This window comes from Babylonia areolata, chromosome 3 (assembly GCF_041734735.1).
Source record: "Babylonia areolata isolate BAREFJ2019XMU chromosome 3, ASM4173473v1, whole genome shotgun sequence".
NCBI classification, from domain to species: domain Eukaryota; kingdom Metazoa; phylum Mollusca; class Gastropoda; order Neogastropoda; family Buccinidae; genus Babylonia; species Babylonia areolata.
The window spans coordinates 65134141-65156640 of record NC_134878.1 but is presented as its reverse complement, the minus strand read 5'-3'; the positions used below and the strand labels follow the sequence as shown (position 1 = coordinate 65156640).

Genomic DNA, 22500 nt, shown 5'->3' with positions numbered 1-22500 from the left:
CAACTCCCACGTTCACTCGTATGTATACGAGTGGGCTTTTACGTGTTTGACCATAGTTCTCACCACACTGCTCTATGGATCTGAATCATGGACGGTCTACAAACGCCACGTCAAACAGCTGAACCACTTCCACACCACCAGCCTCAGAAAACTTCTCGGAATAAAGTGGCAAGAGAAGATCCCTGACACAGGGGTGCTCACTCGTGCAAACTTGCCCAGCATCTACACCATCTCGATGCAGGCCCAGCTGCACTGGGCAGGCCATGTAGTTCGCATGCCAGACCACCGGCTCCCCAAGAAACTGCTTTACGGCGAACTCCAACATGGCAAGCGCTCCCATGGAGGCCAAAAGAAGCGCTTCAAAGACACTCTGAAAGCTTCTCTGAAGGCCTTCAACATCTGCCACGACACATAGGAGCTGAATGCAATGGACAGACCAAAGTGGCGTTCAGCTGTCCACAAAGGCGCCAAATCCTGTGAGGCCAACAGAATCGCTGCAGCAGAGCAACGCAGACAGGCCAGGAAAAGCAGTGCCAGCAAGTCCCCGACAGCCGCCACTATCCCCTGTCCACACTGCGTCAGAACCTTCCGGGCGCGATTTGGCCTGACCAGTCACCTGCGCACCCACAGAGCCCAACCCACCCACCCCCAGGATGACTAGATGGTCCTCGTCGATCCCGACGGACGAACCACACACACGTGTTTGACTGTTTTTAAACTCCGCCATGTAGGCAGCCATATTCCGTTTTCGGGGGTGTGCATGCTGGGGATATTCTTATTTCCATAACCCACCGAACGCTGACATGGATTACAGGATCTTTAACATGCGTATTTGATCTTCTGCTTGCGTATACACACGATGGGGGTTCAGGCACTAACAGGTCTGCACATAATTACATTGACCTGGGAGATCGGAAAAAAAATCTCCACCCCTTTACCCACCAGGCGCTTTACAGAAATTGGAACCTGGGACCCTCAGATTGAAAGTCCAACGATTTGACCACTCGGCTATTGCACCCGTCCGTTGCTCATCATTAGTCGTCTCCTCTGCTTCTCCCTTCCACTGCTTTTCTCTTTCCTTGCACCGCCACCTTCTCTTTCATCCCTCTCTTCTCTTTTCTACCAAACCTTTCTCCTCTTGCCCATCTCTCCGTCTGCCCCCCTAAACCACACTTCCCTCTCTCTGCCTTCTCTGCGCCTTTCCTCCTCCTCCTCCATGCTTCTATCTGTCCTTCCCCTTCCTCGCCATGTACTTAGTAGGGGGCGGGTGGGGTGGGTGTGGGAGAGGTGATGGGTCAGAGAGGGAGGAAGGAGACAGAGGAAGCGGAAAACAAGGTGGTATGAGTCAGGGCTGGGTTGCTTGCTTAAAGCCATTCAGAATTTTTCTTTAGTCTACGGGAGAGAGGGAAAGGGGAATTGGGGTAAGAGGTTGCATGAGCGAGCTTAGCAGCACTAAGAATGTTCCTAACACCACGGTAAACTACATGTACTTAGGAACATGATGGTAGGTGAGTGACTAGATGGCCATCATCAGATGTGGTGATGGTAGGTGAGGGACTGGATGGCCATCATCAGACGTGGTGATGGTAGGTGAGGGACTGGATGGCCATCATCAGACGTGATGGTAGGTGAGGGACTGGCTGGCCATCATCAGACGTGATGGTAGGTGAGGGACTGGATGGCCATCATCAGACGTGGTGATGGTAGGTGAGGGACTGGATGGCCATCATCAGACGTGATGGTAGGTGAGGGACTGGATGGCCATCATCAGACGTGGTGATGGTAGGTGAGGGACTGGATGGCCATCATCAGACGTGGTAATGGTGGGTGAGGGACTGGATGGCCATCATCAGACGTGATGGTAGGTGAGGGACTGGATGGCCATCATCAGACGTGGTGATGGTAGGTGAGGGACTGGATGGCCATCATCAGACGTGGTGATGGTAGGTGAGGGACTGGATGGCCATCATCAGACGTGGTGATGGTAGGTGAGGGACTGGATGGCCATCATCAGACGTGGTAATGGTAGGTGAGGGACTGGATGGCCATCATCAGACGTGGTAATGGTAGGTGAGGGACTGGATGGCCATCATCGGACGTGATGGTAGGTGAGGGACTGGATAGCCATCATCAGACGTGATGGTAGGTGAGGGACTGGATGGCCATCATCAGACGTGATGGTAGGTGAGGGACTGGATGGCCATCATCAGACGTGGTGATGGTAGGTGAGGGACTGGATGGCCATCATCAGACGTGGTAATGGTGGGTGAGGGACTGGATGGCCATCATCAGACGTGATGGTAGGTGAGGGACTGGATGGCCAGGGCCAGCCTGTGGTTGGTGGCCAGAACGTCCCTCAGCTTGCCCTGCAGTTCCAACTCCGAGGTCTTCCACAGCATGAGCAGGTCCTGCTTGCTGACCGACTGCAGCACCGAGCACGCCGCCTCCTGGCCCCAGTCCTCGCTGCTGCCCCGGTTGTCGCCCCTGCCTCGAGCCTCGCTCGTCTGCCCCGACAGTGCCCGCTGACGAAGGTTGGATTTGATGCGGTTGTCCTGAAGGCAGAGAGGGTGAAAGAAAAAATCAGTTCATCTTGACTATAGCTCCAGCCCAGGGGGTGTCATTTTAGAGTTGATTTCCCCGTCCGTTCTTCAAAGAGAGGTTCAAAAATTGGGGGTTCAATCGATCTTGATTTATTTGTTTTGTGTATCAATTGCCCAGTATTCCTTGTGACCCTGGTACACTTCACACTTAAAAAACATATTCTATTCTATTCTGTTCTGTTCTTAAAAGTGTTGTGAATACGTGTGACTGATCTTTTTACCAGGCTGCCTCATCGTCATCAATACACCAGAACAGGAAAAGGACAACAGCAACAAGAACAACATACAACAAGCAACAACAACACTACTATCACCATGGCAGCAAACAACGACAACAACAACAATACTACTTCTACTACTACTACTAATAATAATAATAGCAATAATAATAATAATAATAATAATGGTGATGATGATGATAACAAAAAAACTCACCTTCAGCTTCAAATTCCTCTGAAAATAATCCCAGTTTTGATACACCTGGCTGCGGCTGCGCACGTTGTTGCGGACTATGTGATCGTTGGGTGACGTCACCACAGGGCTGACGTCGGAGATCCTCCTCCGGCACCGGGGCGAGCTGACCTGTCTCCGTGACGTCGTCTCCTCCGTCACCGGACGTTCCCCACCATCCTCACGCGAGTCACGTGCTGCTTCCAGTGACGCGGGTTCGCTGGTGGCTGCCCTGGTCATGAGCGGGACTGTCAGACCTTTCCGCTTCGTTCGGAAAGACGTGAAGAGGACCCGCTCTTTTCTTCTGGCCGGCAAGGACAGGTTCCTGCTGATGCCCTTGGACTGCTGCTGCAGACACTGACGTCGTCTTCGTCCCCGACTCTCCCCCACCCCGGAAGAAGACACAGCCATCATCATCACCCCCTCGCCGATCCTCCTCCTCTCGTGTCCTGCACAGTGTGACGCCGACGACGGCTTTGACTCGCCGCCGCCGCCACCTCCACTTTTCATGACGCGCTCGCTCTCCCTCCTCAGGGAACGGTCAAATTCCTTCCCCTCGTCTCTCCCTCTCTCTCTTTCTTCCGCGGAGCGAAGAACTGTCGGGGTCCACCTCCTCCTCCTCCTCCTCCTCTCCTCCTCCTCGGTTTCTCTTTCCACAGAATACACTGACATCGATCTCTCTCTCGTCGACGTGGGCGCCTGCTCCGAGAAGCGTCTCGGCGTCAAAGCTGAGAGGGGAGGATGGACGGGGAGGGAGTTCCTTTTAGACAGTACGGGGAGGGTCAGGTCACGGCGACCCAGACTCTGACCTTGACCCCCTGGAGCCTGTACCCCCACCACCATCTCCGGTCTCCTGTCGTCGTCGTCATCGCCAGCGTCGTCGTCAACGTTGTTATCGACGCAGTCATCGTCGGAGTGATAGGCCAGGTTGTTGACGCCGCCGTGGAGGGGTTGCTGGTGGGGGTAGGAGGGGGTCGCGTGGTGCACGTGCGGGCCTGTCATGTCGTGGGTGACGTCGAAATATGGGGTGGTGGTGAGGGTGTTGGTTGTGGTGGTGGTGATAGAATCGTCGTTCTTAGCGTCGTCGTCGGACAGAGCAGTGTCGGTGTTGCTGCCGTTTGTCGTGTCAGGCTCCTTCACTTGGCGGTTGTAGCTGTAAACGACAGGGAGAAAAAAAAAAGGTGTGATTTTTTTTCTTCATTGTTTGTTTGGGTACTGCGTGGTGATGTACATTTTACGTGGACAGTTATGAGATCTTAGCTGGCGTGTGTGTGTGTGTGTGTGCGTGTGTGTGTGTTTGTGTGTGTGTGCGCGCGCGCGCGCGTGTTATGGCATAACCATATAATTATGGCATCAGTATGATGATCGTTGAGTGAAAGTAGTCGTAATGTTATATACAATTTCATTATTTCACTGGAAACTCCAGGCGATTAGCAAATGTCATTCTTATAACCATAAGATGTATATTACTTTCTTGCAACCGGAATCCCAAGAGTATACAGCATGTTCCTTTTCTATCAAAAGACAAACAAACAAAAAACAACAACACCACAAACCTTCCTACAACTGATTTGTTGTTTTTATCGATGAGAAATAATGTACAGGGAAACGAAAACGTGTCTTTCACAAGCGAGGTTGTTGTTTTTGTTTTTTTTGTTTGTTTTTTTGTTGTTGTTGTTGTTTGTTTTGTTGTTGTTGTTTGTTTGTTTTTGTTTTTATTTCATAAGCGATTTTGCTACGACAGACTGACCATACAATAATGGTGACCCCAAAAAACAATACTGAACTTTTGACACTATTGTGATGGCATAGACAGACCCACCTGACGATGTTTGCTGTGATGTCCTGGAAGATCTCCGCTCTGGTCTTGACTCGTTTCTGAGGCGGCATTTTCTGGCAGAAGGAAAACCAGGTTTGACATGAACCAGTGGGTGACACGGGCAGGGTAGGCTGCCCTTTATGCTTTGATCAGAATTTTGATAGCAGGGCAGCTTCAGTTCCAAGGAGATGTCAAAGCGTGCGGACTGATCCATCCCCATCTGCTTCTTTTTTTTCTTTTTTTAACAAAGGGGTAGATGGCTGACCTTGACATAAACACAACGCACTGTTCAGGCCTTGAGCATTTATCATCGGTGTTTATCAGAACACACTGCCAAAACAGCGCACGTGTGCCTGCCTCACTCTCTCTCTCTCTCTCTCTCTCTCTCTCTCTCTCTCTCTCTCTATTTCATTCTCTCCCTACCCCCAGAGAGAGAGAGACAGATGGAGATGGGGGAGATGGAAGGAGAGAGGGCGAAAGACACAGAGAGAGGAGAGTGAAAGAGAGAGACAGAGAAATAGAAAGAGGGGGAGAGGGAATGAGAGAGACGGAGATGGGGGAGAGGGAATGAGAGAGACAGAGGGAGATGGAGGAGAGGGAATGAGAGAGACAGATGGAGATGGAGGAGAGGGAAGGAGAGAGACAGAGGGAGATGGAGGAGAGGGAATGAGAGAGACAGAGGGAGATGGAGGAGAGGGAATGAGAGAGACAGAGGGAGATGGGGGAGAGGGAATGAGAGAGACAGAGGGAGATGGAGGAGAGGGAATGAGAGAGACAGAGGGAGATGGAGGAGAGGGAATGAGAGAGACAGAGGGAGATGGGGGAGAGGGAAGGAGAGACAGAGGGAGATGGAGGAGAGGGAATGAGAGAGACAGAGGGAGATGGAGGAGAGGGAATGAGAGAGACGGAGATGGGGGAGAGGCAAGGAGAGAGACAGAGGGAGATGGAGGAGAGGGAAGGAGAGAGAGAGGGAGATGGGGGAGAGGGAATGAGAGAGACAGAGGGAGATGGGGGAGAGGGAAAGAGAGACAGAGGGAGATGGAGGAGAGGGAATGAGAGAGACAGAGGGAGATGGTGGAGAGGGGAGAGACAGAGGGAGATGGGGGAGAGGGAATGAGAGAGACAGAGGGAGATGGTGGAGAGGGAATGAGAGAGACAGAGGGAGATGGTGGAGAGGGAAGAGACAGAGGGAGATGGAGGAGAGGGAATGAGAGAGACAGAGGGAGATGGTGGAGAGGGAATGAGAGAGACAGAGGGAGATGGTGGAGAGGGAAGAGACAGAGGGAGATGGAGGAGAGGGAATGAGAGAGACAGAGGGAGATGGAGGAGAGGGAATGGGAGAGACAGAGGGAGATGGAGGAGAGGGAATGAGAGAGACAGAGGGAGATGGAGGAGAGGGAATGAGAGAGACAGAGGGAGATGGTGGAGAGGGAAGAGACAGAGGGAGATGGAGGAGAGGGAATGAGAGAGACAGAGGGAGATGGAGGAGAGGGAATGGGAGAGACAGAGGGAGATGGAGGAGAGGGAATGAGAGAGACAGAGGGAGATGGAGGAGAGGGAATGGGAGAGACAGAGGGAGATGGAGGAGAGGGAATGAGAGAGACAGAGGGAGATGGGTTAGAGGGAAGGAGAGACAGAGGGAGATGGAGGAGAGGGAATGGGAGAGACAGAGGGAGATGGAGGAGAGGGAATGAGAGAGACAGAGGGAGATGGGTTAGAGGGAAGGAGAGAGACAGAGGGAGATGGGAGAACGCAGGCACGCAGGAAGTTTAATGCGAAGGCCACCAGCCTGTCCACGTGAGAACACGTACACATAAAGATAACGAATTGAAAAAATGAGGGGAAAACCAGATTCAACAGAACTTAAACATAATTGCTCTGTCACGCAATTTGATTCTAACATTCTAAATTAAACTTTACATCAGTTCCTCTCTGGAACGAAAAGCATAGTAAATAAACATAGCGACATCTCTTATTACACAGCTGTCTTCATTTTGTAAAGGGAGAGGGAAGGAGAAAGAGAAAGACACAGAGAGAGAGGGAGAGAGAGGGAGAGAGAGGGAGATATGAGGGAGGGAAAGAGACAGAGAGAGATTGAGAGGGAAAGAGAGAGACAGAGAGAGATAGGGGAGGGAAAGAGAGAGACACAGAGAGATGGGGGAGGGAAAGAGAGAGACACAGAGAGATGGGGGAGAGGGAAAGAGAGAGACACAGAGATGGGGGAGAGGGAAAGAGCGAGACAGAGAGATGGGGGAGAGGGAAAGAGAGAGACAGAGAGAGATGGGGGAGAGGGAAAGAGCGAGACAGAGAGATGGGGAGAGGGAAAGAGAGAGAGACAGAGAGAGATGGGGGAGAGGGAAAGAGAGAGACAGAGAGAGATGGAGAGAGGGAAAGAGAGAGATGGGGGAGAGGGAAAGAGAGAGACAGAGAGAGAGATGGGGGAGAGGGAAAGAGAGAGACAGAGAGAGATGGGGGAGGGAAAGAGAGAGACAGAGAGAGATGGGGGAGAGGGAAAGAGAGAGATGGGGGAGAGGGAAAGAGAGAGACAGAGAGAGATGGGGGAGAGGGAAAGAGAGAGACAGAGATGGGGGAGGGAAAGAGAGAGACAGCCAGAGATGGGGGAGAGGGAAAGAGACAGACAGAGAGTGATGGGAGAGGGAAAGAGAGACGGAGAGAGATGGAGGAGAGGGAAAGAGAGAGAGAGATGGGGGAGAGGGAAAGAGAGAGACAGAGAGAGATGGGGGAGGGAAAGAGAGAGACAGAGACAGATGGGGGAGGGAAAGAGAGAGACAGAGAGAGATGGGGGATAGAAAGAGAGAGACAGAGAGAGATGGGGGAGGGAAAGAGAGAGCCAGAGATGGGGGAGAGGGAAAGAGAGAGACAGAGAGAGATGGGAGAGGGAAAGAGAGACGGAGAGAGATAGAGGAGAGGGAAAGAGAGAGATGGGGGAGAGGGAAAGAGAGAGACAGAGAGAGATGGGGGAGGGAAAGAGAGAGAGACAGAGAGAGAAGGGGGGGAAGAGAGACAGAGAGAGATGGGGGAGAGGAAAAAAGAGAGAGACAGAGAGAGATGGGGGTAGGGAAAGAGAGAGACAGATGGGGGAGAGGGAAAGAGAGAGAGACAGAGAGAGAGATGAGGGAGAGGGAAAGAAACAGAGTGAGAGATGGTGGGGAGGGAAAGAGAGAGATGGGGGAGAGGGAAAGAGAGAGACAGAGTGAGAGATTGGGGAGAGGGAAAGAACGCAAGAACGCAAGAATTTTAATGTAAGGTCACCGATGTATACATTTTGGGTGCACGTGTTGCACACACAGCTTGACTAAAATAAAATAGGAAGAACGAAAACAATTCACTTAATACACAGTGAGCTCACTGAGAACAAGGAAACAAAATGAAAAGCACAAGGCTGATATGTCTGTTTAGGGCTGAAAGTGCTCTTCTCTCAGTCTTAATGCATAAAAAACAAACATTGCGACATCTCTGGTCACATTACAACTTTCGTTTTGCAGCAGAAATGATGACAGATTTCTAATATTTTGAATATGCTTGAGCAAATATTTCCTTCTAATATCATATAATGGACAGGCTGTTAGTACATGTAGTTCGTTCTCTATTCTACCACCACATGGGCAGTTTTTCAAAACATCACGATAACGCTGATTTACTTTTAGTTCATTTATACCAAAACGGAACTTAATGAAAGCCGATCAAAATTTACTGATGGCAAGATGAGATAAGTATTTTTCTGGTTGTAATAAGGATTTGAATGGAGAGAGGGAAAGAGAGAGACAGAGATGGGGAGAGGGAAAGAGAGAGACCGAGAGAGATGGGGGAGAGGGAAAGAGAGAGACAGAGAGATGGGGGAGAGGGAAAGAGAGAGACAGAGAGAGATGGGGGAGAGGGAGAGAGACAGACAGAGGGAGATGGGGAGAGGGAAAGAGAGAGATGGGGAGAGGGAAAGAGACAGACAGAGAGAGATGGGGGAGAGGGAAAGAGAGAGACAGAGAGATGGGCGAGGGAAAGAGAGACAGAGAGAGATGGGGGAGAGGGAAAGAGAGAGAGACAGAGAGAGAGACTGGGAGAGGGAAAGAGAGAGAGACAGAGAGAGATGGGGGAGAGGGAAAGAGAGGGAGAGAGAGACTGGGAGAGGGAAAGAGAGAGAGAGACAGAGAGAGATGGGGGAGAGGGAAAGAGAGAGACAGAGAGAGATGGGGAGAGGGAAAGAGAGAGACAGAGAGAGATGGGGGAGATGGAAAGAGAGAGAGACAGAGTGAGAGTTTGGGGAGAGGGAAAGAGAGAGACAGAGAGAGATGGGGGAGGGAAGGAGAGACAAAGAGAGATGGGGGAGAGGGAAGGAAGACAGATGAGGGAGAGGGAAAGAGAGAGACAGAGTGAGAGATGGGGAAGAGAGAAAGAGACAGACAGAGAGAGATGGAGATGGAAAGAGAGACAGAGAGAGATGGGGGAGAGGGAAAGAGAGAGACAGAGAGAGACGGGGAGGGAAAGAGAGACAGAGAGATGGGGAGGGAAAGAGAGAGAGACAGAGAGAGATGGGGGAGGGAAAGAGAGAGACAGAGAGAGATGGGGGAGAGGGAGAGAGAGATGGGGGAGAGGGAAAGAGAGAGACAGAGAGAGAGATTGGGAGAGGGAAAGAGAGAGACAGAGAGAGATGGGGAAGAGGGAAAGAGAGAGACAGAGAGAGAGATGGGGGAGGGAAAGAGAGAGACAGAGAGAGATGGGGGAGAGGGAAAGAGAGAGGCAGAGAGAGATGAGGAGAGGGAAAGAGAGAGACAGAGAAATGGGGGAGAGGGAAAGAGAGAATGAATAAATGAATGAATCTTTATTTTCCAACGGTGAAGATATTAGCACTTTGGCCGACTTACACATCTGCCGTTGTTCTAAGAGACACACAAACATGTACGCATATAAATGTAGTTATATTGAATACTTAATACATGTATAATGTACGAGTATAACACAGCGTCAAACTGAGAGACACAACATCGCTCACATCTGTACTGAACGGAAGCGAGTAACACACACACGCACACACGCGCGCGCGAGCGCACACACACACACACACACACACACACACACACACACACACCAAGGGAAAAGCAACAACAAAACCCTAGCATGAATGCTGCACATGAATGATTCAAGTGAAATTAACACAGAAAAGTAACGATAAAATTTTAAACACAGATGTAAGAGACATAAAAGACAGCAAATAAGGCGACGGGTAATAGGGATATGGACAGATAGACACATTATGTGAAAGACAGAGAGAGGGAGAGACAGAGGGGAGAGAAAGACAGAGACAGATAGACAGACAGGCAGACAGACAGAGATGTAAAGATATGTCAGTGTGGGGAAGAAGAAGGAAAAAAAAAAAGAGTTGGGTGAGGGTGGTTCACAATTTGTAATACATGTAAGTATACAGAATCGTAGACGTGACCAGACTAGAGTTTGATTTCGTTTGTTTGTGTCCACTGTAAAGAGAAAATCTCTGAAAACAATATTCTATGGCGTGATACGTTATCAACTGATTGACGCATTTCGACATAGTTTGTAAGGATTGTCAGTGACAATTTTATACCAGATTTTTGGTCTGGCTTTCGGCACGCATGTACTGTCCAAGTTTCTCTTTGAATGTTGTGGTGGAAAAGGGTTCTTTGAGGTGTTTGGGAAGATTGTTCCAGCAGTGCGTGCCGGAATATGCCAAACTCGATTTATAAAGGTCTATTCTTGGCTTGGGTAGAGTAAGAGTCGCATTTCGGGAGTTCGGGTTGCGAGTTTCATAGCAGACAATGGTTTGGTGTAGATAAGTAGGGCATTTACCGAATATAATTTTATGCATAAGTACGCACTTATTCAATATTAGGTGCTTTATCAAGGAAAGAGGTGCTGGCAGTTGATATTGAGAGACAGAGAGAGATGGTGGAGAGGGGAAGACAGAGACAGAGAGATGGGGGAGAGGGAAGGAGTGAGACAGACAGACAGACAGACAGAGATAGAGACAGAGAGAGATGGGGGAGAGTGAATAAGAGAGAGAGAGAGAGAGAGAGAGAGAGAGAGAGAGAGAGAGAGAGAGAGAGAGAACGAACGAATGATTTATTGTTTTCAGGCTCGCTTTGCCCATTCACAAGGGGGCAGGGGGGGGGAAGGGGTTGTACATGTCAGAAACGTAACGAAATATGAGAAGTGACGCGCTGTACACTTGATCACAACATGGAATCCACGTCATGCGATTAATAGAGAGAGAGAGAGAGAGAGAATAGAGATGGTGGAGATGGAATGAGAGAGACAGAGGGAGATGGGTGAGAGGGAATGAGAGAGAGAGAGAGAGGAGAGATGGTGGAGATGGAATGAGAGAGACAGAGGGAGATGGGTGAGAGGGAATGAGAGAGAGAGAGAGGAGAGATGGTGGAGATGGAATGAGAGAGACAGAGGGAGGTGGGGGAGAGGGAAGGAGAGAGAGAGAGAGAGAGAAGAGATGGTGGAGATGGAATGAGAGAGACAGAGAAATAGAAAGAGAGGGAGAGATGGAAAGAGACAGCGACAGAGAAAGAAAGAAGAGAGAGAGAGAGAGACAGAGAGAAAGAAAGAGAGAGAAATTCATGAACTGACCACATGAACGGACAACGCGAATGGTCGGACAAAGAACGTGACAGACTGGTCAGTCCTTGGCTGGATATTCACATTGCTTCCCCGCCCCGCCACTGACTTCACTGTCTGTTCAACTCGTACTTCCACCCCCTTTAACTGACTTCACTGTCTGTTCAACTCGTACTTCCACCCCCTTTAACTGACTTCACTGTCTGTTCAACTCGTTCTTCCACCCCTTTAACTGACTTCACTGTCTGTTCAACTCGTACTTCCACCCCCTTTAACTGACTTCACTGTCTGTTCAACTCGTTCTTCCACCCCCTTTAACTGACTTCACTGTCTGTTCAACTCGTTCTTCCACCCTCTTTAACTGACTTCACTGTCTGTTCAACTCGTTCTTCCACCCTCTTTAACTGACTTCACTGTCTGTTCAACTCGTTCTTCCACCCTCTTTAACTGACTTCACTGTCTGTTCAACTCGTTCTTCCACCCCCTTTAACTGACTTCACTGTCTGTTCAACTCGTTCTTCCACCCCTTTAACTGACTTCACTGTCTGTTCAACTCGTTCTTCCACCCCCTTTAACTGACTTCACTGTCTGTTCAACTCGTTCTTCCACCCTCTTTAACTGACTTCACTGTCTGTTCAACTCGTTCTTCCACCCTCTTTAACTGACTTCACTGTCTGTTCAACTCGTTCTTCCACCCCCTTTAACTGACTTCACTGTCTGTTCAACTCGTTCTTCCACCCCTTTAACTGACTTCACTGTCTGTTCAACTCGTTCTTCCACCCCCTTTAACTGACTTCACTGTCTGTTCAACTCGTTCTTCCACCCCTTTAACTGACTTCACTGTCTTTTCAACTCGTTCTTCCACCCCCTTTAACTGACTTCACTGTCTGTTCAACTCGTTCTTCCACCCCTTTAACTGACTTCACTGTCTGTTCAACTCGTTCTTCCACCCCTTTAACTGACTTCACTGTCTGTTCAACTCGTACTTCCACCCCCTTTAACTGACTTCACTGTCTGTTCAACTCGTTCTTCCACCCCCTTTAACTGACTTCACTGTCTGTTCAACTCGTTCTTCCACCCCTTTAACTGACTTCACTCTCTGTTCAACTCGTTCTTCCACCCCTTTAACTGACTTCACTGTCTGTTCAACTCGTACTTCCACCCCCTTTAACTGACTTCACTGTCTGTTGAACTCGTTCTTCCACCCCTTTAACTGACTTCACTGTCTGTTCAACTCGTTCTTCCACCCCTTTAACTGACTTCACTGTCTGTTCAACTCGTACTTCCACCCCTTTAACTGACTTCACTGTCTGTTCAACTCGTTCTTCCACCCCTTTAACTGACTTCACTGTCTGTTCAACTCGTTCTTCCACCCCTTTAACTGACTTCACTGTCTGTTCAACTCGTTCTTCCACCCCCTTTAACTGACTTCATTGTCTGTTCAACTCGTTCTTCCACCCCCTTTAACTGACTTCACTGTCTGTTCAACTCGTACTTCCACCCCTTTAACTGACTTCACTGTCTGTTCAACTCGTTCTTCCACCCCTTTAACTGACTTCATTGTCTGTTCAACTCGTTCTTCCACCCCCTTTAACTGACTTCACTGTCTGTTGAACTCGTTCTTCCACCCCTTCAACTGTACGGCGTTCGCAATCCCCTTGTGTTCCTGTAACTACATCCCAGGGTTGAAGGTCAACTCGCATTGTACAGCTAATGCGGTCCTGTGCGGTCGGCTGGACTATAAGCAGGGATGCGTACAAACTGTGTACAGTTTGAAGCACCTTAATCAAGTTCACTTTGATTTCTATTCGAATAGCAGAAAGAATAATAGAAGCAGAAGCTGCAGCAGCATAGCATAACAGGAGAGAGAGAGAGAGAGAGAGAGAGAGAGAGAGAGAGAGAACGCAAGAACGCAAGAACGCAAGAATTTTAATGTAAGGTCACCGACCTGTATACATTTTGGGTGCACGTGTTGCACACACAGCTTAACTAAAATAAAATAGGAAGAACGAAAACAATCCACATAATACACAGTGAGCTCACTGAGAACAAGTAAACTAAATGAAAAGCACAAGGCTGATATGTCTGTTTAGGGCTGAAAGTACTCTTCTCTCAGTCTTAATGCATAAAAAACAAACATTGCAACATCTCTGGTCACATTACAACTTTCGTTTTGCAGCAGAAATGATAATGACAGATTTCTAATATGTTGCATATGCTTGAGCAAATATTTCCTTCTAATATCATCATATAATGGACAAGCTGTTAGTACATGTAGTTCGTTCTCTATTCTACCACCACATGGGCAGTTTTTCAAAACATCACAATAACGCTGATTTATTTTTAGTTCATTTATACCAAAACGGAACTTAATGAAGGCTGATCTAAATTTACTGATGGTAAGATCAGATAAGTATTTTTCAGGTTGTAATAAGGATTTGAATGACCTATATGTTTCATAACGATTACTTCCGTTGAGTTTGCTTGCCCAATCCTGTTTAAAGCCATCTATCATGCGTTGTTTGAATATTTTAAGAAAAACATTTACATCCCCAACCCCGCCATTTATCCAAACTTCTGAAAACCCATAAATGTCTAAGCAATGTTTCAGTCCATCTGCCCAGTTTCTTGAAGACATATCAGCATTGTATGTCATCTTATTTACGTTCATTAGGTACGCCTGTTTCGGGATTCTCGATAGAGACATTTGATTTAGCTTAAACCAGTATCGCAAAGTACTGATGCAACTATCAATGTATAATGGATATCGACCAAGATCACCATAGATCATTACATTTGGGGTTTTGGGACTGACACTCAAAAATCTTTTACAAGCAAACAAATGGACAGACTCAACTGCTTTGAAGCGCATTATTCCCCACATTTCAGATGCGTATAATAGCATAGGTTTTATCTGCGCATCAAAGAGTTTAAAAAACACGGTTCTGTCCATATTGCCAAGACTCCACATTGTTCTCATAATTTCAACCACCCTCCCTTTTGCCCTGCCAGCGAACTCTTCAAGTGCAGAAATGAAAGATAACTTGGTAGACAGCATAAAACCCAGATATTTATAATTGTTTACAACTTCAGTTTCGTCTCCATCGAAATACCATTTTTCTGCTTTAGACAGATGGCCACCCTTTCTGCAAACCATTATTTTTGTTTTATTCAAATTTACTGTCAGTCCAAGAGATTTAGATGCTTTGTTAAGATTATCTAATTGATTTTGTAAACCTGCTGGTGACGATGACAGCAAGACAATATCATCTGCAAACAATAACAGAAATATTTCTTGTAAGCCTGGCAAAAACTGAAAACCGTGTTTTCCATTCTTGGTCACCTCGTCAGCGACTTCTGAAATCAAAAGCGAGAAAAGCAAGGGAGACAACAAACATCCTTGCTTTACTCCTGCAGGACAATCAAAAAATTCTGAAACATAAGGCCCCCATCGGACACAAGACTGAACTGTACTGTACATCGCTTTTAATATTCGGAGCATTTTGGTTGATGTTCTTATCTTGTTAAGCACTGCCCATAGACTATTTCGATCAACTGAGTCGAAAGCCTTCTGATAATCTATGAAAGCAATATAAAGCTTATTCTTCCTTGCTCCATTTAAACATTTTTGGATAATGCTACAGAGAGTAAATATGTGATCGATCGTAGAGTAACTTTTTCTGAAACCAGCTTGCTCTTCCGAGATTTTACCTTCACATTCGGCCCACTCGTACAACCTCCTGTTTAGTATTGATGTGAAAACTTTACTAATTACGCTTAATAAGGAAATACCTCTATAATTTTCAGGATTGTTTGCATCGCCTTTTTTCAAAAGTGGAATAATGACTGAACGAGTCCAATCTGAGGGAAAATAGCCTACATTAAAAAGATGATTGAATAAGTTTGTCAAAAAAGGTGCTATTATATTTTCAGATGCTTTTAAAAACTCTCCCGCAACATCATCTAAACCAGCAGCTTTTCTGTTTTTTAGTCTTCGTATTGCAAATTTCACCTCATCAATTGTTATGTCATCGTCCAAACCATGGATTTCAAATTCACCTACATTTTCATTTAATATCGATATTTCTTCTTCGTGGTCAGGGGAGTGAACTTCACTATTTTCGTTCAACTGATTTTGCTGGCCCAAGATACGCTCGAAATGTTTTTTCCATGTATCGATTGGAATATTCGGTTGATTTCTGCGTTTTCGCCTGACTGACTTTACAGTGGACCAGAATGAAGTATTATTTGATCTGTTTTCCAACAAAGATTCCCTTAATGTATTTCTATAACTTTTCTTTTTGTCTTCAAGCACAGATTGATAGTAAGCTCTGTGTTGTCGATAAGCAATCCCATGCGTTGCCTCCCCTGATCGTGTATAGCGAGACAGCGCACGCTGAGCCACTCGCTTGTAGTGCCTGCACTGTGCGTCAAACCACGGACTGCCAGTTGTCCTCCTTCCCTCCCCTCCACACTGTACCGTTTGACTCATACAGCTAGCTGCATTGAATATAATGGCCACAAATTTGGACAATGCCGACTCCACATCAACACTAATATCATTATTGGCATCTTCAAGAGCTGTCTGCGTATCAGCAGATGACATTTCTCTTAAAAACGTTTCTGCTTTTGAAGGATCCCATTTTACTTTTTGAAACGACACTTTTTCCTGGCGAGAATCACAACTAGGTTTGTCACAATTGCTAATGATATTCGCTTCGACAGGCATATGCTGCGATTCTACTCTATCCACTACCTTAAAACTAACCATCTGCGTAATAATACCTGTAGAACATAAAAAGTAGTCAATAGTACTGTTTCCATTTACAGTCAAAAAGGTGAATTTTCCTTCAATATCTCCATCAATAAAACCATTTAAAGGAGTGAATTGAAAAGTACTGCAAAGTTCTATCAACGATTTACCAAAACCATTTACAACCTTATCTTGACATGTTCTAACAAAATCACTTTCATCATCAACAAAAAAACCAAAATCACTCAAATCATCTGTCTGTAATGACCAATCCGCAATACGAGCATTTAAATCTCCAGCAAGAATAAAGTGAACATCATCATCTTGCTCGTAGAACGATACCAAAAATTGTTCCAGCATTTGTAAAGTGCAGTCATATTCTTTATCTTTATAATAAACACTATTTATAGGATGATTATACATAGATATGAAAATCAGATCTTTATCAAATTTAAATAGCTGTTTGCATAATCTCACACACAGCACATTATCAATGTTCGTTTTAATTTCTGTAACAAAGTCAGACAAAGATTTTCTTATCAGTAACACAGTTCCCCCAGAACTGCGGCCTCTTCTGGGAGAGAGAGAGAGAGAGAGAAGAGCAAACGCGAATGGTGGCAGCAGAACTGTCAGAAGAAGGAACAGTTGCTTTCCGAAATCATGTTCACAGCACGGCGGTTGGAGCCTAGTGGTAATGTCCCCCCCCCCCCCCCAACCCTCTCCCCTGCCCCACCCCCCGGCCTTTTTTTTTTAACGGACCAGAATAGCTGAATTGGTAACAAAGCAGCATTGACCTGAAGGTTGTATACGTTGTGAATGGAGAGAGTTACCACTCTTTGTAAACACCTCACCCTTTTGTGCAGTTCGTTTTTCTGCAGAATTCTGGTGAAGTCTCGCTGCCGGACAATCTTGATCATTTCCTGGGCTGCTTGTTTCTGGGAGTACAGCCTCTCACTCCGCACCACTCGGTGAACTCTCTGCAGGCAGAAACACGAAAAGGTACATTCCACTGATATGATGCACAATAATAATGAATTATATATATATATAAGAAATATTAAATCCAGGCCCAGATGTCTTTGTATTTCCATAATGGAATGGCAAACACAACAAACAAACAAAAAAGTCTTGGTTAATTCTTCAACCTTGAAAACTGTTTTTGTTTGGGGTGGGTGGTGGTTAAAAAGCTCTCATCAGCCCATGTTGGTCCTAAGTACCTTCAAAAGGAAGGTTGATTTGCACAGCAAGCGACAGCTGTTTCGCCGTCATGGTGCGGTGTCCAGTTATAAAACCTTGGGATTGACCAAGATATATATATATATATATATATATATATGATAGTCAGTCGTGTCCGACTATGACCATCAGAACAGCAGAGGAGGCAAATGCTGTCCCAACTATCTGGGCTAGAATTTGATTATAGTGGAGAGTGTCTTGTTCAAGTTACAACCCCACTCTCTCCACCAAGAGGGTTTTAGGACAGTCGGCTCCCAAAAGCCAACTAGCCCCCAAGGCTGTAGCACTCAGAGCCAGTGCAATCTTGCCTCCATGATTATGTGGATGATAATGTACATGCTCATGACATTATGTAGGTTGATATATTTTTCTACACATAGTACGCATACTTATGTGCATCCTGGGTCTAGTTTTTGATGTAGTAATAATTAGTCTGTTAGACTGAGTTTTGTTGTTTGTTGTTGTTTTTTCTTGTGTTTTTTGTGTTTTTTTCCTTTTTCTTTTTTTCTTTGCTGTCGTTAGTGTATGCTTTGTATCGTTCCTTCACCGTGTTTTTGTTTTGTAATCTCTGAATAATCAAAGAAAGAAAAATCCATCTAGACATCAAAAGGTCTAAAACAAATGCACTCGCGCGTGCACACACACACACACACATACACACACACGCACGCACGCACACGCACACACACACACACGCACGCACGCACGCAAGCACACACCCACACATACACGCACACACACACACACGTACATGAATGATTCACCGCTTCACATAAAACAAGCAACAACAAAAATAAGTAAAATTTATACATATAGAAAAGACTCTCACCTGACTGAAGAAGGCGAGGTTTTCAGTCTTCCAGAAACTGTCATCTGGTCGACTTCTTAACCACGGCACCAAGAACCTGACAGGTTGTCAAATACAAACATTGTTTGGTGAAAGAATGCTCTGATAATAGTGGGGGGGTGGGGGGGGGGGAAGAAGTTAGTGAAATATTCACGCAAAGAGCAACAGAAATTACTTCAGAAATTGTACACACATGCGACCGTGTGCATACTGGTGCGCATACTGGTGTGCATACTGGTGCGCATACTGGTGTGCATACATACAGAAACAATACTACAGGACTTTATACAAGAATTCTTGTTTATTTTTTGTTGCAAACATGTTTGACGTAAATTTTTTGTTTGAACCAAACTGTCTTCATCATCAATGTAGGGCCCATTTTCGAAAGTAGTAGTGACTGTTTAAACTCCCAAGTCAAGTATATTCGAACATTTAAAACAACAACAACAAACGAACTAACAAAAAACAACTACAGAGTATGAATAACGAGGGAGAGGCACCAAGAGAAAAATGAACCGTTTGGGAAGACAGCAAGACGGGAAAAGCTCTTCACTTTCACATGAACTGTTTGGGAAGACAGCAAGACGGGAAAAGCTCTTCACTTTCAAATGAACCGTTTGGGAAGACAGCAAGACGGGAAAAGCTCTTCACTTTCAAATGAACCGTTTGGGAAGACAGCAAGACGGGAAAAGCTCTTCACTTTCAACTGAACCGTTTGGGAAGACAGCAAGACGGGAAAAGCTCTTCACTTTCACAGTGTCAAAGCGTGAGGACTGATCTACACCACACCTGCCAAAAATAATGATTAACACAAACAGGAGGTGCTGAGGCTGACACATAAACCCAACGCCATGGTCACGTCATGACACCCCGTCTACCCTTAGTTTTTGTGTGTGTTTTTTTGTGTGTTTTTTTGTGGTTTGTTTGTTTTTGTTTTTTGTTTGTTGTTGTTTTGTTGTTGTTGTTGCTTTGGGAGGGGGGTTGGGGGGACTACTTTTTTTATTCTTTTTTTTGGGGGGTGAGGGGGGTATACATCACATGTGTAATGTATGAACAAGATAAGAAAAAAAAAGGGGGAGGGGCACATACATAGCATACATAATTAAGCTCATGTCATTATTTCAAATATTAAAGTTTGTGATGTTGTCCATGCACCAATTGTTCTTTTGATTTTAAACAGACAAAATCTTGGGAAGACGATCACACACACACTCAGAGGAAGGTTATATAAAAGATTAACATGACATGGAACGAAATAGATAATTAAAAAAACAGACTCGATATAAATTAAAAGAAAAACATTCGACGATTGCAGTTCGAGTTAGCAATGGTAGGCGTCAGAACGTCTGGGTATCGAAATTACATGTTGGAGGACCAGTTCAATTTGATACTCCCCAAAAAATGTTGTTACGTTGTCCAAGAATGGAACTAAAAGAAATAAATGTATGTGTCAAAGTTTTATTTCGTCTGTGCCAGTTTCTCTTTTTTTTTTATTTGTGAACATCTAATTTTGTTTTTTTAATACCACTTAATACCAGAACTGAAACGACAATACAAATCATAATAATCACCATAATCATTGTTCTTCCTTCTTTGTGAATTATGATTTATAGCTTCATGTATTATCACTTTCTTTTCTTCCTTTGAGTTTGAAAATATGTTTATTGAGGATATAAATTATGTATGCAAGTGAACATCATTTTTTTCCGTTTAAACCACCTTGAATTTCGTTTCGTTACGGTGAGATTGTGATTGTGATCGTGATTCTAGTTGGAAAACTAGAAGAATAAAGCCTTGTCTGCTAAGGGCAAAAAACAAAAACAAAAACAAAAAAACAAAAACAAAAAAAAACCCGATAAATAAATAAAGACAGCACACATGAAAGACGAAAAGCATACCAAATGTCTACCACCAACACCTACACCCACCCCAAACTGCTCATCCCCCCCCCCCCCCCCCCCCCCCCCCCCCACGCCTTTCACCACAGCCATTCACAAACAGCACGCTTCCAGTTCGGTACAATTCCGAAACGGGCCAGGGAGGGGGCAGGCAATGACGAGAAGAAGACTAACAAGATCTGCTCAAGACGAGCTGCCTTGCATACAAATGGACGCCATAAACAGGGCCATGCTGTCTTCAGCAGTTGATGGACTTTGACGGCGGGTCTCTGGTGGCCTTGTCAGGGTCGTTAGCCTTTTGTGCCTGAATAAAGGCTGGGGGAGAGAGGGAGGGGAGAGAGGGAGGGGGGAGCGAAAGGAAGAGCGATCGGGGAACTGTCGCCATAATCCTTTCTTGAGCTGCTGATCAATTTGATTGGGTGGGAGGGGGTGGGGAGGGAGGGGTCAGTGGGGTGCAGTTAAAGAAAAATTTTTTTTTTAAATGGGGGAGACGTGTGTGTGTGTGTGTGTGTGTGTGTGTGTGTGTGTGTGTGTGTGTGTGTCCATCCATGTGCGAGTGTATCCAAATGAACACTGCGTGGCATGCGGCTGTTTCAGTTGGTTATGTGACCCACGCGCACGCGCATGAGTAAAAATATGAAATGAAAAGGTGGATCTTTACCGATAAATCTTGTTTATATGGACGAGAATCTCTGGTGTACTGGTCAATTTGAGTAATGATTTTGTACTATATAACTATTTTGTCACAACAGATTACTGTGTGAAATTCGAGCTGCTCTACCAAAGGAGAGCGCGTCGCTACAATAGAGCACCATGCATGTTTCACGTTGTTTTTTGTCTGCCTGCAAGTGTTTGTCTTCCTATCAAAGTGGACTTTCTTTCCTGTCAAAGTGGATGTAGTATAGAATTTTGCCAGGGACAACCCTTTTGTTGCCGCAGGTTCTTTTACGTGCGCTAGGTGAATGCTGCACATGGGACCTCGGTTTATCGTCATATCCGAATAACAAGCGTTCAGACCACCACTCAAGGTCTAGTGGAGGAAGACAAAATACTGGCGTGCGTGGAAATGGAACCAGTGTGCTCCGAATCCCTCGTTTCTCGGCGAACGCGTTACCACTATGCCACCACTGCATTTGACCTCTGCCAGCGACAAAGACCACGTAGCATAAGCAGCACTGACTCGACGTTGTGTATCTTGTGAATGGAGAGAGGTACCACTCTTTAGTATTTGTTAATCATTTGTTCTCATGGCCTCGTTATTCAATCATTTCAAGTCAAAAAGCTACTCAAGCAGAATATCAAATTCGCACGTTAAAGATCCTGTAACCCATGTCAGCATTCGGTGGGTTATGGAAACAAGAACATACCCCGCATGCACACCCCCGAAAACGGAGTATGGTTGCCTACATGGCGGGGTAAAAACGGTCATACACGTAAAAGCCTACTCGTGTACATACGAGTGAACGCGGGAGTTGCAGCTCACGAACGAAGGAGAAGAGAAGAAGGCAAACCCCCTCGAGTCAGCGATGTGTTTGTTCGGTATTGTCCGTATATTCTGTGTAGCTTATTCAGGATTAAAAGGCTATGCCAGTCTAGACTAAAAGCTAATTTGTGTCTGCACATTTCGTCTGTCAATGCTGCTGTGTGCACATGTCAAATGATCGGTATAAGGACAAGCCCGGCGCCTCCGTTTTTCCAGGAAGTGTCTGGGTTTGTACTAAAGTACCTTTTTATTTACCCGTGTGCTTGCTGAATCGGTAATATAAGCAGCATTGACTTGAAGTAGTGTGCCTTAGGAAATGAGTTAGCACTCTTTACTGTTTTGTCAGTGTGCCTTAGGAAATGAGTTAGCACTCTTTACTGTGTTGTCAGTGTGCCTTAGGAAATGAGTTAGCACTCTTTACTGTTTTGTCAGTGTGCCTTAGGAAATGAGTTAGCACTCTTTACTGTTTTGTCAGTGTGCCTTAGGAAATGAGTTAGCACTCTTTACTGTGTTGTCAGTGTGCCTTAGGAAATGAGTTAGCACTCTTTACTGTGTTGTCAGTGTGCCTTAGGAAATGAGTTAGCACTCTTTACTGTGTTGTCAGTGTGCCTTAGGAAATGAGTTAGCACTCTTTACTGTTTTGTCGGTGTGCCTTAGGAAATGAGTTAGCACTCTTTACTGTTTTGTCAGTGTGCCTTAGGAAATGAGTTAGCACTCTTTACTGTTTTGTCAGCGTGCCTTAGGAAATGAGTTAGCACTCTTTACTGTTTTGTCAGTGTGCCTTAGGAAATGAGTTAGC

The 22500-nt window shown here is 45.8% G+C and overlaps 1 protein-coding gene across 1 annotated transcript in view; it reads right to left on the bottom strand.

The window, feature by feature from the left end:
- Positions 1-2181: 2181 nt before the first annotated feature.
- The window catches only part of LOC143280408 (uncharacterized), a 126943-nt gene continuing 106624 nt past the window's right edge, over positions 2182-22500 (bottom strand). The window contains exons 10-14 of the mRNA XM_076585042.1: positions 18303-18378; positions 17089-17214; positions 4873-4943; positions 3036-4203; positions 2182-2552 (exon numbers count right to left, since the gene is read on the bottom strand). Coding sequence (XP_076441157.1) covers positions 2289-2552; positions 3036-4203; positions 4873-4943; positions 17089-17214; positions 18303-18378 — 1705 coding nt within the window. The 3' untranslated portion in view covers positions 2182-2288. The remainder of the gene's footprint in view (positions 2553-3035; positions 4204-4872; positions 4944-17088; positions 17215-18302; positions 18379-22500) is intronic.